We start from the raw sequence: 17,508 nt of genomic DNA, 5'->3' as shown, positions 1-17,508 counted from the left end.
CACCAAGGTGTTCAGCTTCTCAGTTATACAGTCCTCACCTCCAGAACAGCTGCCCCCACCCCCGTGGAAATGAGGAGAAATATGTTGCACTTCAGATTTGGAGGGAAACAGAGGGTGCTTTTATTTAAAAAAAAAAAAAAAAAACTACAGCAACAGGACACTGCTGAGGACAGTGGCACTCAGTATGAGTAGTGGATTCTGCTAGATGTCCATGAGTGCAGTGTCTCCCTCCCCATTTCTTCTACCCCCCATTCTTTTCCTGGTCCTCTCAGTAACACCACTCATTGCACAGTGGTTAAAGCGCTCAGCTGCTAACTAAAAGGTCATCGGTTCTGAGCCCACCACTGCTGTGCTGGAGAAAGATGTGGCAGTCGCTACCTAAAGATTTACAGCCTTGGAAACCCTATGGGGCACTTCTACTCTGTCCTGTAGGGTCTCTATGAGTCAGAATAGACTTGACGGCAATGGTTTTTGGGTGTGGGATTTTTATCAGTAGCGCAGGGCTCATCAAAAGTCTCAACAGATGCCTCTGTATTTCTGAAGCTCAGCTTCCACCCTTCCCTTTCCCATCCTCAAACCTGAGGACCTTCACCAGGTATCTCACCTCCATATTGAAGGCAGGATCACTGGTTGGTTGTAAGTCTGAAAGTCAGGAGTGTCCTGCCTCACAACCAGGGCCTATCTGCCTGCTATGCTAAGGTCTCTGAATATTTCCTTTCTGTACATTCAGTATATTTGGGCATATATACATCTATATACATTTCTCTATATATTATCTCTGTTTCTTTCTCCTTAGATAATCCTTTCCTGTGTATCTTATATTCTAATTCCCTGAGCCTCGACCCACCTCGTATTTGCTAGCCCAATATGAGTAATGCTAAGTAGATGAGTAAGGCTCAAGGGTTTCATTGATTTCACTAGATCCATCCTTTCTTATCTTTGTACCCCAGGAATCTTCCCCCATCACATGTTTTGTTCATCTTCTGAAATCTCCCCTTTTAATACCTGTGCCTGGTGCTCTCCTGACATTCCAAGTCTGTGGTTGGTGTGGTCAGGGGGCCCGTTTTTCACCAGACCTAGCTGCTTCTAAAGCTTGTCCTATAGCCAAAAGGATTCTAGCTCAAACGAAGTAGAGGCTGTACTCTCAAAAGCCATTTAGGGCTGGTGGACAGGGGGCAGGGAGCAGGGAGGTGTTCCCTAGGGGTCTTCTGTGAGAAGATACCAGATTGCATTAAAGGGACGGTATGGTTTAAAGTGCAACTTAGAGCAAAGTCTTGGATAGTAGGGGAGGATCAAAAAGGGTAAGTCAGAAAATGTCCCCTTCTCACTTTGCTATCCAAGAAGCCAAGGAGAAGCTGGGGGCTTCGAATAGACAGCAGGGGAACAGGAAAAGAGTAGTTCCTTCAAGAGGGAGGCAGCTGTATGCAGAAGAAACTGGATGGAGGATGACTTGTTAATGGGTGAGAAGAGATAGATGTGCACACATATGCACACACGCACTGCAGTACTTTTTGCCCTAACACATCTAGAGAATTCAGGTAAGTCTAGTTTGAATAAAGTCGAGAGACCAGAAACTGGCTCTTTGTCTTTGTTCTCTGTTTCAGATTTTCAAGTTTTTCTGGTTCTTGTTTTCATGAGAACTAGGGAGTAATGGTGGGGCTTACAGTAGGTAGAGACTGAAGGGTCTTCATTTTCAAGATAATTAGTTGAGTTCAAGGAGAGATCAATGTAAGAGGACCTTGTGCAGTTATAGCAGGTGGTGACCATGGGTCCAGCCTCAAAATTTTATGGATTTCTCTGCAAGGCTGTGCATACGGATGCACGTACATATTCTATCAAGTGTATGGCTTGTAACCTAATTGGCTGAGTCCAGCTCACATCATTTGCCACTTGATTCATTCAGAAACTATATGCCAGACCGCTTCGTGGGGGTTCCTTGGTACCTAAATGAGACCAGAAAGTGCTCTTGAGATTTGGGACTTCAGAGAAAGTCCCAGTGCCCATAAACCCTTCCCTGACCATCTGGGTCAGTCCCCACCAGGGAACAAGGAATGGTTTAAGAGTCTTAATTGTGCTTTTTAACTTGCCTCAAACTGCCTCATGGCAAAGGAGAGTAGAGACAAGACTGATTTCCATCATTTTATACCAAGTCTCAGGAGTGGCTAAGGGAGACTGTGGTTATTTGATCAGAAGGTATAATTTCCTTCCCTCCCAGCATTACCTAATGAAATAACTGGCACTTTTCAGAGGGCACCAGGAGGGTAACAGGGAGATTAGGGACTGCTGGCCACAGAGTTCTGCTTCTGCCCAAACCTTAACAAAGCATCACTGCTTCCCAAAGGCTCTGTACAGCAGACTGGGGATCTGAGAATTTACTCATCCCACCAGTGCATCACTAGGGCTGATGTCACCCAGTGTGGTAACTCATGGTGTCACCTCCTACCCCCATGGACCTCCCCCCATACTAGACCGTACAGAATCCTTAGTAATGTTTTCTGTACTGTTAACTCGTGATTTGTAATTCCTGTATAGCACTCCTTCTTCTCCTTTAATTACTACTACTTTCTCAAAAAAGTTATTGATATAGGTTCACAGATACTAATTACCACAGTATTGTAGCTGAAATACCAAAAAATTTGACAAAATCAGTGACTATAAAAACACTGGCAGCAACGAAAGCAGCAGCACATGCTTGTAGCACGTGCAGACAAAACCACGTAATCTGAAGCATCATTGTAACCGGGTAATAATGAGAGCTCTGACTGGAGCACGTTAGATGGTTCAAAAAATAAATTAGCATAGGGTTTTAGCCTTGTAGGTATATTGATGCATGTAAGCTGGGTTTGCGAAAATGTTTTTGTTGTTACAACTACAGCGATAGTTTTATAGACAGTCATTTTGGTGTCACCTACTCTGACATTGTCACCCAGTGAGGTCCACACACGCCGCACCCCTCTAGTGACACCGCTGCATCCCACTTGGTGGGGTTGGTTTAACTTCCTTAGGAAATCTGCCCTGTGGATCTAGTTTTCAGTTGGGCATCAGTGGTGGTCATATCTGTGTCCTGTGTTTCTCAGATCAATCCCAATTCTGTAGAAACAAAGGCATCAATGAGAGAATTAAGTATCCTAAGGGAGAGTCCACTTGAGAAACTAGGGGAGAAAATTGTGGTGACCAAGGTCCTAGGTTATGATCGAAGCTAAAATGGACGTAACTGTGCCATGAAAAACCCTGGCTTCTTTCAACAGAGGTTGGTAGAGACTCCAGGATAAATTGATTCCACATTCTTCTATTTCTGAAGGCACAGACCCCAAAATAACGGTCAGAGAGCATCTTGCCTTAGGGAATTTGCTACGTAGGAAGGTAGAAGGGAGAGGGCCCCAGTCTCAAGTCAACAAACTTTCTGATGGTGGCCAGGGGAAATCTATCCATCCAACTGCGTGGTCCTCCTAATGTGAGTCTCCAGGCATGGCTGAGGCCTTCTAAGCCACTTCAGCCTAATCCTCCGTCTTCTTCCCCTATCCTGGCTTAAGGGAGGGGTGTGTGTGTGTTGGGGTGGAAGGTAAGGGGGAGGCGAAGGAGGACAATGGAAGGAAAACTTGAACCCTAATAGGCCTAGACTACCCACAGGCCGCAGGGTTAAAGAAGAGGGAGTGGAAGATGGGTGCTTCTGGGGCTCTCCAGTAAACCTGGGTAGTATCCCTTACCCAGGGTGCCAGAAGAGAGAAGAAAAGAGACCAGAGGGATGAGGAGGTGTGAATCCAGCATCAGACGTTGCTGATGCGCACACTAAGGGCAGTGCCCTCCTCAGCTTGCTCCCTTAATGACTCCTCCAACTTGAGCTTTTCTGGGTCTCCATAGCGTACGGTGCTGTCATGGAGGCCACTTGGAGGGGCCACTTTCACAACTTGATCAAAAAGGCTGAAGTCAGCTATGTATTTGCCGCTGGCTGACAGCGAGATGGCAGGTGTGAATTCGTAGCCCCAAAGGATCTCCTCTGGCAGGTAAGACGTGCGCACCTGGCAGGTGGCACTAGTGGACTCCACTGTCCCACTTAGGATCAGCACCAGCTCAAAGTCACCTTCACCACTGCGAAGGGGAAGATCTTTCAAGGGACTGGTCTCATCTACCACATGGTAGAAGGTAAGAGGTAGAATGAGGAAGGGGCTGTCAGAGGCCGTGTCTACTTGGAAAGTCACATTGACCTGGTTTAGCCGGATGTTCTCACCCTCCTTGGTCTGGTGGGTCTGAAGCAGTTTGCCTGTCACCTGGCAGCCTATGAGGAGGCTCTTACGCATATTGGCAACTCGGATCATAAGGCAGGGCTTCCCATTGCGGACGGCTACAACTGCATGCTGGCTGAAACGGATGGTCTCAGCCCGCTTCTTGGGCCGGGCAATCTTGGCCAAGAAGGTACCTGTGATGAAGATCTCCAGAATGGTGGTGAGCACCAGCTGGGCAATAAGAAGCACAATAGCCAGTGGACACTCCTCACTGATGTAACGGAAGCCATAGCCAATGGTGGTCTGGGATTCCAGGGAGAAGAGGAAGGCCCCAGTGAGTGTGTGCACCTGTACCACACAGGGGGTATGGTTGGCTGGAGGGTCCAGCTCCAGCAGGTCCCCATGGACCACAGCTACCAGATACCACACCACACCAAAGAGGAACCAGGTGCCTGCAAAGGTTGCAGAGAATAGCAGAAGCTTGTAGCGCCACTGCATGTCAATGAAGGTTGTCCACAGGTCTTTGAGGTAGAGGAAGTGCTTGTCGGTAATGTGCTCCATCCTCACGTTGCTGCGACCATCCTTTGTCAGGACTCTCCGCCGTCGTATCCCTGGGCCCATCAGGAGCTGGCTTTCTGTCTGAGTAGTCTGACTGTAATACACCTTGGCAATGGATGTCATCTAGAAGGAGCAAGACAGCATAATGGATGTTATTGCATAGATCAAGCCAACTCTAGCCACCACCCAATGCATAGGAGGAAGTAGCATCCATTTTGGTGCCACTTATTCTTTGATTAGCAGATATTTGTTGAGCACTTGCTATATACCAGGCACTATGCAAGGTGCTAGTAAGTCAAAGATGAAAATGGTATCTTTGCTCTCCAAGAACTCAGTCCAGTGAGAGACACATGTTTAGTAAGCATATAATTGCAATGCAGTCTAATATTTATAATACTTACAAGAGGAGAGACAGAAGGAGTAATAAGTTCACAGTTCCTTAAAGGTGGGGATGAGACTAAAGAGAGTTCTACTGATGTCCATTCACCACAAAACCGGTTCTGTGAAGATCTCTAATTCTGAAATAGAATCCCTCCCCACCCTCATGAATGGCACCAACAAGAAAAGCTTATTTCATTGAAATCCTTACAAGCCAGTCCCTCTTAACACACATATACCCTTAATTTCTCCATTCCCTCCCTGTTCTCTGTCACTCATCAATATACAGTAGTGATACTAAGATATTCATCTGACTGGAAAATAGCAGAAACTTCCCGTTTTTCTACTCTTTTGAGACATCTCCAACCCAAGTCTTCTGGCTCCTGGTCCAGAACATTTTAATCATAGCAACTGCTTCTGTGTACCCCAGGTTCATTCTCATGGGTCTCATACTCTCAGGAGTTGCTTCTGTAGTACCCTGTATAGAGGATCACAGCTGAGACAAGAAGATAGAGCCTGGAGCTTCCAGAGCTCAGTGCTAAGGCTATGTATTCATAGACACTGGGGATTTTGGCTACTGGCTAGCCTCTTTGCTGCTCCTGGCTGTTGTGATTGCCGCCTCTGGCGGTTGTGCTTGCCATTGCCAGCATTTATATCATCCAAGCACTATTTATTATTATTGTTATCTGTTCACATCATTTTTGGAAATTTGGTCTGGGCTGGGGTGGGATGATGTTGGGAAGGGCACAGACAGGACCTGAACAAAAAGAAATAAGCAATGGTGGGGGAGAAACAACTTGCTGAAGCTTCCTGGCAGCCCTGGGCCAATTTCCCAAGGACTGGGAGAAATGCCAGATTGTAGGTGGCAAAATTGTCTTGACCGAGTGAAGTAGGAGAGTTAGGAGTGTACATTAGTGGGTGGCTATGTTTGCGCAGGCTCAAATTCAGGATTCTATTTGTCCTGATAGTAGAAAGTGGGACAAGGCACTGAAACATGAGACAGTTCACTTACTACAAGGTGCCTGGCACCCCTGCCCAACGAGTACTTTTCCAGTAGAGAAAGAATTTTAATCACTTGAACCCTTGGCTTGGTCTGACCGCCAGATCTTCTGGGAAGGGGAGTTTGTCCCTTCTTGGAGAAGAGAGTTCGTCATATTCTCCATTCCAAGAAGTCTGAACCATTCATTTTCTTCTTCTGCACACTGCCCCCCTACCCTATCTTCCCCAGGGCCTTGTCCCCTGGAAAACTCTTAATCAGTTGGGTCCATCCATATACCCACCAAAGTGGCCACTGAGTTGGAGATCACCGGTGGATGAAAGTCCCAAGAATGTTCAGAGGCAACCAGGATGCCCATTTTACCTGCCCCCAGCCCATTTGGAACTTTTGTCCAAGTAAGACTGCTCAGCTAGACTTGGATGCCACCCACTCCCAAGTGTCTTTGGCTGCTTTGGAGCAAAAGGGAAACTGCAAATCAGAAGTTTGAAGAATTCTTATTTAGAGCCTAAGAAAAGTCTTATTCAATACTCAGTTATAGTAATAATAATAATAAATGCTTGCATCTATATACTATTTTAAAATTATACGCATCAGCATGCCTTCTCATTTGATCCTCAAACTCTTGAAAAGAAGATATGAAACCCCTATAAGATACTTTGAAGAACTATTAGAGAACGGAAGAAGTGCTGGAAGGTTGGAGATGGGTGAACATAATTTTGATTTTTAAAAGAAAAAATGAAGTACATTTCACAAACTACCTGCAAACAGGTAAGATATTGGTCGTAGGCAAGATTCTAGAATGAGGTATTAAGATTGTGAGTACTTGGGAAGGGTGGGGGAAAGGCAGTGATCCATAAGATCCAACACGGGTTTACTGTCCAGTTTCCACATGAGCACAATTACACACAATTGTACACAGACCAAGAGGCAGTCGTTTGAACAGAACAAGGGAATGTTGCATGGTTTAAAATCAAGAAAGGTGTGCGTCACGGTTGTATCCTTTCACCATACTTATTCAATCTGTGTGCTGAGCAAATAATCCAAGGAGCTGGACTATATGAAGAAGAACATGGCATTAGGATTGGAGGAAGACTCATTAACAACCTGCATTATGCAGATGACACAACCTTGCTTGCTGAAAGTGAAGAGGATTTGAAGCACTTTACTGATGAAGATCAAAGACTACAGTCTTCAGTATGGATTACACCTTAACACAAAGAAAACAAAAATCCTCACAGCTGGACCAATAAGCAACATCATGATAAACGGAGAAAATATTGAAGTTGTCAAGGATTTATTTTACTTGGATCCACAGTCAACACCCATGGAAGCAGCAGTCAAGAAATAAAACTGTGTATTGCATTGGGCAAATCTGCTGCAAAAGACCTCTTTAAAGTGTTAAAAAGCAAAGATGTCACCCTGAGGACTAAGGTGCACCTGACCTAAGCCATGGTATTTTAATCGCCTTATATGCATGCAAAAGCTGGACAATGAATAAGGAAGACTGAAGAAGAACTGATGCCTTTGAATTACAGTGTTGGTGAAGAGTATTGACTATACGATGAACTTCCAGAAGAATGAACAAATCTGTTTTGGAAGAAGTACAGCCAGAATGCTCCTTACAAGTGAGGATGGTGAGACTTCATCTCATGTACTTTGATACACAACTGCTTCTGGGTACCCCAGTTCATTCTCATGGGTTTCATGCTCTCAGGAATTGCCTCTGTAGTACCCTGTTTAGAAGATCACAGCTGAGAATGAGAATACAGAGCCTGGACATGTTGTCAGGAGGGACCGGTCCCTGGAAAAGGACATCATGCTTGGTAAAGCAAAGGGTCAGCAAAAAAAAGAGAAAGACCCTCAACAAGATGGACTGACACAGTGGCTGCAACAGTGGGTTCAAATATAGCAACGATTGTGAGGATGGTGCAGGACCGGCCAGTGTTTCATTCTGTTGTACGTAGGGTCAATATGAGTTGGAACCAACTCGACGGCACCTAACAACAACAATAACAACATAGGTTTACTAAGAACAAGTTACATCAAACCTAATTTCCTTCTATGACAGTTACTAAATTGGCAAACCAGCAAGCTGCAATAAAGTGCATCAAAGCTTCAGCAGGACTTTTGACAAGATCTCTTAATATCTTTGGAGATAAGATAGATAAAAATGAAGAGAATGCTAATCTAATTAAGTAACTTAAAAAAATCAGTGGTACTGGTGAGTGGATCATGATAGCCTGAAATCAGTTTCCTAATGATGTACTAGAGAACTTTACCTTTCACCTTGTTCTATTTGATGTACTTAAGATTAAGTTTATTAAAAACTATATGGCCATTGATTGTGTACATGACCCAAAGCTGGGATGGATTGCAAAAGTAAGGGCTGGGGCAGAATTAAGATATAAAAGGCCAAATCTAACAAAAAGGATAAATGTTGGGTTGCATATTGGGTCCAAAAATTACCTGAAGAAGTTCTGGATTGGGAAGACGTAATTTAGCAAGCATACAATGAAAAAGATATAAGCATTTTAGCAGAAAAAAATCTAGTAGGCCTTATCAATGGGTTTTGGTTGCCAAAAAAGCAATGCAATCATAAACTAGTTGAACTGAAGTATCTAGATAAGGAAGTGGTTGATTCTACTCTGCTCTCTTATCCCATATCTGCAGTATTAAGTATCAAGGAACAATCAGGATTCAGAACCAGATCATATAAGAAATAGTCGAAGGAAATGGGGAAGTTTTAGTCAGAAGGGTACCATCAGGGACATGATGGCTGTGTGCAAATATTTAGTTAGAAAGGCTGTCATGTGAAAGAGGGTTTGGACTTGTTCTTTGAGTCCCAGGAGGAACAGCCAGGACTAGTGAGTTCAAACTACAGGGAGAAGATTCCAGACTGATGTTACAAAGAGCATTGTAACAATCAGAACTGCCTAAAGGTAAGAAGAGCTTCTTGAGAGGTGGAGAGTGCCCTGTCCCTGGAGGTGTTCGAGGATAGGTTGGACAAGCACTTTGCAGAGATTCTATAATGGAGATTTAACTTTTGGATGGGAATTGAACGATTGTCTCTAAGCTTCTGTCTACATTCACGGAGGATCAGGATGCCTACCTCCTCCTCCCCACTCCTACCTCCACATGTTTTATGGTGCCAGTCAGGGACCCTTCATCAAGTCCAAGGCTTTGTGTGTGCTGACGGCCCAAGGAAAGCCTTGCTTATTGCTCCCAAAATAATAGTCTATGATTATATGTCACTTTAACCAAAAAACCAAAGCTGTTGCCATCAGTCAATTCTGACTCATAGCAACCCTATGGAACAGAGTAGAACTGCCCCATAGGGTTACCAAGGAGCGGCTGGTGGATTCAAACTGCCGACTTTTTGGTTAGCAGCCAAGCTCTTAACCACTGCGCCACCAGGGCTATAGTATTACAGTTTATAAAATATGTTGATCCTTCTATGTAGGAAAGGCATCATTAGAAACTAAGGCTCAGAGAGATTTGGCCCAAGCAGGCCAGTAGAGTTGGGACCAGAACCCAGGTCTTCTGGATCCTGGTTCAGAACTTTTTAATTGTAGCAGCTGCTTCTGTGTACCACAGGTTCATTCTCCTGGGTCTCATAGCCCCAGGAGTTGCCTCTGTAGCACCCTGTACAGAGGATCACAGCTGAGACAGAGAAGACAGAGCCTGGAGCCTCCAGAGTTCAGTGCTCAGGGTGTGTATTCATAGACACTGGAGATTTTGGCTACTGGCTAGCCTCTTCGCTGCCTCTGGCTGTTGTGATTGCCGCCTCCGGCTGTTTTGCTTGCGGTTGCCAGCCTTTATATCTGCCACCTCCCGCTGTTATCTGCTCCTCCCGGCCATTGTGCCACCTCCCACAGGCAGGCAGCTTTGTTCTCCATGGTGGTCAGAGTCAGAAGTGGATCACTCCACCCCAAAGCTGGCCAGGCCCTCAGGGAAGGAAGCAGGCCAGAGATCTCGGAATGGTTTGTTGCTGCCCCACCCAAAACACATGCACTCTTTCCTCTAGAGGGTGCTATTTCCCCAAAACAGTCCCAGCCAGTTACCAGAATTCTGAAGACAAGACCAGCCTCTGAGTGGTGAAAAGAGATATCCATTTTATCTCCTCTAAGACTTGAACTAACGGTGGTTCTTTCCCTAAAACAAAGTCTGGCCATATCTGCAGTGATGTCCAGCATGTTCCCTCAGAAAATACCATTCCCACTTACTGCTTCAGCTCTGTAGCACTACCTAGAGCTAGCTTTCTTTATCTGAGAGCATTGATTCCCCAGAATGAATGTATTTATCAAAGCCTTTCTTGGGTAACGACACTGCTCTTGTGATCATCATGACCAAAATTGATCTACGGCTCCCCACTGCCTTTAGGATAAACTACAAGCCCCTTAGCATAGCATTCAGGGCCCTTCATGATTTGGTCTTCGCCTACTTCTTTGCTTTACTCTTGACAATCCTCCACAGGTACCCCCGACTCTAGCCCTGTAAAGAGCCTCTTGGTTTCATTCTTTTCTACCTTTGGACCTACTTTTCCACTGCCCTGCTCTGTGCCTACCTGATGACTTCCTGCTTCTTTCAAAACTTAGCTCAAGTGTTAGTTACCCCCTTTGAAGCTTTTCCTGGTGCTCTCAGAAAAATAGTTCATCTTCTCTGCCCCCCGCCACTCCACCCCAGTATGGGTTTACGAACGTGGTCTTGTGTGTGTTCCTATTTCAAAACATCATAATGCTTTGAAATGGTTTGTTTACCATCCATGAGCTCTTAATTTAAAAGGCCAAGGACTTTGACTTTCATCAGTTTCCCCAGTGCCTAGTAGAGTTTGTTAAGAAAGACTGAGTAAATAAACAACTAAAAGCCCAATTTGGATAGCTAAGGCCCCAGTGAGGGCTGCAGCCTTGGAGTACCTCACAGGAGATCCTTAGTTTATGGAGACCTTCAGGCAGAGTCTTGGTGGCATGCGAGGGGACCCAAGTTTACCAGGCTTCATTAATGCTACAGATGTTTAAAAATACCTCTTCCAAAAGGTGGGAGAAAAAAAGCCCCAGGACATCGGTCCCAGCTCTCCTCTGGGTCAGGTGTCCCCTTTGCAGGAGGGTGGGGAGAGAGAATGAGCCTTGTAGGTAGTTATGGGGCATTGGAGTGACTGTGCTAAATTAGGGGACTAGAAAGATTGCTTCAGCCCCCTCCCAGGGGCAGCAGGTGGAGGGGGCAGGTAAAAGCCGTGCACATTCTCCCAAAGCCTGTGAGGATGGAAGGGCAAGGGGGGGACCCTGAGGAAAGAGCTTTCTATGTTTTCTCCGTGGCAAAAACAATTTGACTGAAAAGTTTTGGGATCCTAAGAATCAGAATTATAACAGTCGATACCTCTGTTTACTGCCAGTACTTCAAATGCATTTATTTGCAAATATTAACAAATCCTCTTTCTTCTTCTACCTGCTTGTCATGGTTTGAACTGTGTCCCCCAAAAATATCTGTCAACTTGGCTAGGTCATGATTCCCAGTATTGTATGATTGTCTACCATTTTATCATCTGATGTGATTTCCCTATGTGTTGTAAATGCTATCGCTATGCTGTAATAAGATGGATTAGCAGCGGTTATATTGATGAGGTCTACAAGATTAGATAGTGTCTTAAGCCAATCTCTTTTGAGATATAAGAGAGAGAAGTAAGCAGAGAGACACAGGAAGCTCACGCCACCAAGAGAGCAGTGCAGAGAGCAGAGCGTGTCCTTTGGACCTGAGGTTCCTGTGCTGAGATGCTCCCAGACCAAGGGAAAACTGATGCATCACAAGGACCTTCCTCGAGAGAGAGAGAAATCCTTCTCCTGGAGCTGATGCTCTGAATTTGGACTTGTAGCCTGCTAGACTGTGAGAAAATAAATTTCTCTTTGTTAAAGCCATCCACTTGTGGTATTTCTGTTATAGCATCACTAGATAACTAAGACACTACTCCTCCTCTTTGGTCCCTAGTTGATGGTGCCATCATCCTCCCAGTTACCCACACTGAAAGTTTTGGGATCACCTCAAACTCTTCCTCCTTCATCTCAACATTCATCTAATGCCACCTGCTATGGATTTATTACTTGTGTCTCCTCCCCTTCATCTTACTGTCTTACTTCGTATCTTTAATACTTTGGCTGAATCACTGCATAAGCCTCATACTCATCTCCTATCTCCATTCTTTCTCTCCTCAAATCCTTCCTACACTGCTACTGGATTACTCTTCCTCAATTATACCCCTGATCACGAATCAATGAACCAACATTTATCTAGTACTTTACAAAGCACTTTCACATTTTATTTTCAGGGCATTCCTATGGGGAATTAAGATTGTAATCGTTATTTTATGAATGAGGAAACTGAGGTTCAGAGAGATGATGTGACTCGGTAAACTGTGGAACTGAACTCATGCTCAGGCACTCTGTCTCCCAAGCCCATCTCCTTCTCGTCACACTGCAACTGCCTCAATGCCTTCCCCAGCCCCAAAACATGGTAATGTCTCCTCATTATTGAAAAAAGGCCAAACTTAGTCTGACATATAACGCCTTCCATGGTCTACTTCTAAACCTCCTTTCCAGCCTTTTTTCCTACCACTTCTCTCCTATGACAAGCCTCAGGCAAGCCAATATTCCCTGCTCTCTTTACCCACCACATGCTTTCCTCCCTTCACGTGACTGTTTATGCTCCTCCCTCTTCCTGGCCTCCCCTTTCTCTTACCTCTACATATCCAACTGTTACCTTTCAGAGCCCAATTCTAGTGGCCCTTCTCCCATGAAGTCTTCTCTAATCCCCATGGTCATAAGTAATATCTCCCTTTTCTGAGTTTTCATATATGTCTGTATATATCCACCAACACCTTTTATGGAACCCTGGTGATACAGTGGTTAAGAGCTCAGGCTGCTAACCAAAAGGTCAGCGGTTTGAATCCACCAGCTGCTTCTTGGAAACCTTATGGGGCAGTTGTACTCTGTCCTATAGGGTCGCTATGAGTTGGAACCAATTCAACAGCACCTAACAACAACATCTTTTATGGTACATCGCTTTGTACGTGGCCTATCATTTGTCTTCTACTACAAATAAGCTATTGAAAGAAGGATCCAGGCATAATATATCTTGGTTACCCTAAAAACTAGCTTAGTGTATGGCATATAGTAGGTGCTCAAGACGTATTTTATGAGCTATGAATGAGTAGCTGGGGGTTACTGACCTATGGTAACAGTCCTGTACTCCAAGTAGTTAATTTGCATATAGAAAGGGACTCCCGACCCACTCCAGCCATAGGGGCCAATCTCAGTGAATCAGAAATGAACTCTCTCCTACAGCAGGGCTGAGGAGATGTGGAAGCTCTTGTCCTGAGTAGGACAAATGGAACTTCACTCTGGTCCAGAGCCTCTGACTTTAGGGCCATCTCACTCCTCCTTCTTGCTTATGTTTTCTTTTCTGGTGTTTTCTCTTTCTCCTTATACATGTAGAAACTCCAATAACTAATTGTTTTTGTTCTCATGTGCCGTTGAGTCAATTCCAACTTATAACAACCTATAGGACAGAGTAGAACAGCCCCACAGGGTTTCCTAGGCTGAAAATTTTTTTTTAAGTCCAGATTTTTTTTTATTGCTGTAGTCTAAATGAAGTTTATATTTCAAGTTAGTCTCTCATACAAAATTTTATACATACATTGTCATGTGACCCTGATTGCTCACCCCATTCTGTGACAGCACACTCCTCCTTTCCGCCCCTGATTCCCCATGTCCATTCAATCATAGGCTGAAAATTTTTCTGGGAGCAAATCTCCAGGTCTTTTCTCCCCTGGAGAAACTGCTGACCTTTTCGTTAGCAGCTGAACATTTAACCATTGCACCACCAGGGCTCCTTAGATAACTAATTATCAACCCTAATATATATGCAAGCATATCACGTGTTTCATCTGTAATGATGTTGCCCTCCACATAGGAGGAGCCATGGAGTTTGAATTGTGTTTTCATGCATTCATACAATAAGCCTTTTTCTCAGCATCTACTGTGTGCCAGATTCTAGACACGGCACTGGAATTATGGAGGTGAATCAGATATAGATTTCTGCCGTTGAAGACCTTACAATCTAATAAACGAGGCAGCCGTAAGACAGACATGAGGTACATGAGGTGATGGGTGCCGTAGAAGAGGTATCAACAAAGTGCTAGGGGAGTTTTTGAAGGGAGCGGTGGCACCTAGCTCAAGGAATCAGGACTGAGAAGGTAAATAACGTGTATTATTGAGCGCCTATTAAGCATGAGGCACTGGGCTAAGATGTTTTTGTCAACTCATAGAATTCCTCTAAAAAACCCTTTAAGGATGTTATCCCCCTTAGATCAGGAAACATACTTAGTAAATAATAACCAGAAGTTGAGCTTTTTCCTCTATACCTCATTGCCTCACTCAGGGCAGATTTTATAGAGAAAGGTGGCATTGGAGCAGGGCCTGAAGAATAAGCAGAATTTGGTCCCTTGGAGACTGGGGGGCTATGGGGCCAGGGAGAAGGCCCTTCCAGGGAAGAAAGCAGTATGAGCCAAAGGCATAACATCGAGGAAATCCAGGGCCAGCCAGGGAGTAAGGAGCCACTCATTGTGGTTGAAGTGTTGGGAGCATATAAAGGATCTTAGTAGGACAAATTGGAAAAACGATGGTGTGCTCTGATCCGTCAACACCCTCCTGCTTTGTGGCCAGCTTCATTTTAAACTTTAAAATTTGGGTCACTAGGATGAGGGGGAACAGCCACAGCTCCCAGAGGGATCAGATGCAGAGCCTTGGTCTCTTCCTACATGGTGACCTAGCCTGCTGGGCATCTTTCATAGAGCCATTAGGTGATCATTTCCCAGCCAACGTAAAGCTTTGGAGCCCTGGTGGCATGGTGGTTAAGAGCTTGACTGCGAACCAAAAGGTCGGCAGTTCAAATCCACCAGCTGCTCCTTAGAAACCCTATGGGGCAATTCTACTCTGTCCTACAGGGTCACTATTAGTCGGAACTGACTCAATGGCACCTAACAACAACAACATTGTTTGGTTCAGGAAAATGGAAGGAGACAGATGGGGTGGGGAGGACTCTCATTTATTGAATGCCTGTTCTTAACCCAAACCCCATTGCTGTTGAGTCAATTCCAACTTACAGAGACCCTGCAGGACAGAGTAGAACTGCCCCATAGGGTTTCCAGGGAGCAGCTTGTGGATTCGAACTGCTGACCTGTTGGTTAGCAGCCAAGCTCTTAACCACCGTGCCACCAGGGCTTGCTATTCTAGACTAACACTTCACATTTCATCTTTGCAACAGATCCTATTATCTTCATAATTACTGATGAAGAAACTAAAGTTCAGAGAGTCCCAGGTGATACAACTTATAAATAGCAGAACTGGAATTTGTACCTAGTTCTAACTGGATTCCAAAGTCCTTTCCACTGCAGCTTCAGGTTAATACTAGGGTGAATTTGCCTTCACTGAGCAAATTCAACCCTCAACAGTCAGAGAAGGTGACTCGCAGAGCATGCAGGGAGGTTAGCAGGAGCCAATCTGGTGTGAAAACTACCCAGCAGTGATATCCAGTGTGCAGTCCATGCTGATGTTTGAAGGCATTACTCTTCTTTTGTGATTGCTTTATTGTGTGTTTCTATCCCTAGTTTTGCATCATGTCTTTATTCATCCCATTTCCTTCTCTCGGACTTTCCTCCCAACTTTCTTCCCATCTCTCCTATCAGCTGTGCTGCCCTGTTTGCCCCCACCCTTGTATTTCATCTTGGCTCTTACTAAAATGCCCCTCCTTTCTCTCCTGCTCTTCACCTTCCTCTTTGTCTTTTTGTTCCCCACACCTCTGTTTGGGTTGTCCTCTCTTCTCATAATTTCTCCAGCTGTCTGTATCTGATTTTTGAAGATGGTGATATGGAAGAATGCTATCCATCTAATCACACTCTCACCTTCAAATTCTTTATCACATTTTTTTTCTCCTGTTTTCCCGTCTCTCCCTAAGCCTCCTAATTTCCCTTCTTCTCTACTCTAGAAAAAAAAAAAAAAAAACCTACTGATTTGTTGTTGTTAGGTGTTGTCCAGTTGATTTCCAACACAGTGACCCCGTGTGACAGGATACAGGTTGTCCCCAATTTAGGATGAATTTGAGTTATGACAAACCACACTTACAACCATCCTTTATTTTTTTTGGTACATTTTAGTAATATGTACGCCATACAGTGTTGCAGTGGGTAATTTGTTGATGTTATCATTCTCACACTAACCCCCAAAGACAAATAAAGATCAGATTTATAAAGATATTGTTAATAAAAGGCAATAATAAGGAAAACTAAAAGAAAAGTGAGGTATTCGAACTTACATCAGAACCAACTTACGACGGAGCTGTTGGAATGGGAACGCATCGTAAGTCGGGGACTAACTGTAGAACTGTCCCATAGGGTTTTCTTGGATGTAATCTTAATGGAAACAGATCTCTGGGTCTTTCCTCCTGCAGAGCTACTGGGTGAATTCAAATTGCCAACCTTTTGGTTAGCAGCTGAGCACTTAACCATTGTGCCACCAGGCCTCCTTAAACAACTTCGTTGCCCTTAAGTCTATTCCAACTCATGGTGACCCCATGGGTTAAAGATTTGGAAATGGAATCAGAAAGGGAGGCAGTTTGAAGGAAGATAGAGGAGTACCCCTTATAGCTATTAACTGATCCAATTATTTTAGGCTTGAAGGTATTCCTGAACCAATCACTTGTTGGGTACAGATAAGTAAATAGGTGGATAGAAATAGGGAATTATAGGACCAGCTCACTCTCTGTCACAGTGTCTGTCAATCATGCTCGAGTGCTCCATGTTGAAGAGAGCCCAGTACACAGACAGGGCGGTTTTGAGCACTGTCAGCCTCAGTACTTGGGGCCAGGCTGATCTCTAAGCCCACACGTATCCTAGATGGCTGAGCAAGGTCCACGTTCATGCATAGTATTCTGGATATGGAGGACAGAATCAGGCACAAGGATGTCTAAGACTCTGTCAAGAAATAAGGGGCCACATTGTCTGGTGGAAGGTGTGCTGGACAGGGAAGCAAAAGACTTAGGTGCCAAGCTTAACTCTGCCACTGACTAGCTGAGACCTTGAGCAAGTCACTAAACCTCTCAGGCGTTTATTTCCTTAATTGTGAAGTAAAGAGGTTGTATTGGTTCCACACTTCTCAAACTAGGGCATGCACCAATGTGCCAGAAGGTACTCTGTAGAAAAATTTACAAACTGTTTAATGAGAAACTATTTTGTTCTGTAAACCTTCATCTAAAGTGAGAATAGCAGCACAACTGGAAGAATGTAATCGATGTCACTGAATTGTGCAT

At 44.5% G+C, this 17,508-nt stretch overlaps 1 protein-coding gene across 1 annotated transcript in view; it reads right to left on the bottom strand.

The window, feature by feature from the left end:
* Positions 1-2,784: 2,784 nt before the first annotated feature.
* Positions 2,785-17,508, bottom strand: part of KCNJ10 (potassium inwardly rectifying channel subfamily J member 10) — a 35,351-nt gene continuing 20,627 nt past the window's right edge. Inside the window, exon 2 of the mRNA XM_004390204.2 lies at positions 2,785-4,904. Coding sequence (XP_004390261.1) covers positions 3,768-4,904 — 1,137 coding nt within the window. The 3' untranslated portion in view covers positions 2,785-3,767. The remainder of the gene's footprint in view (positions 4,905-17,508) is intronic.

This window comes from Trichechus manatus, unplaced genomic scaffold (assembly GCF_000243295.1).
Source record: "Trichechus manatus latirostris isolate Lorelei unplaced genomic scaffold, TriManLat1.0 scaffold00288, whole genome shotgun sequence".
In the NCBI taxonomy this organism is placed as follows: Eukaryota; Metazoa; Chordata; class Mammalia; order Sirenia; family Trichechidae; genus Trichechus; species Trichechus manatus.
The sequence above is the reverse complement of the archived record's forward strand: the minus strand, read 5'-3'. Positions and strand labels throughout refer to the sequence as shown.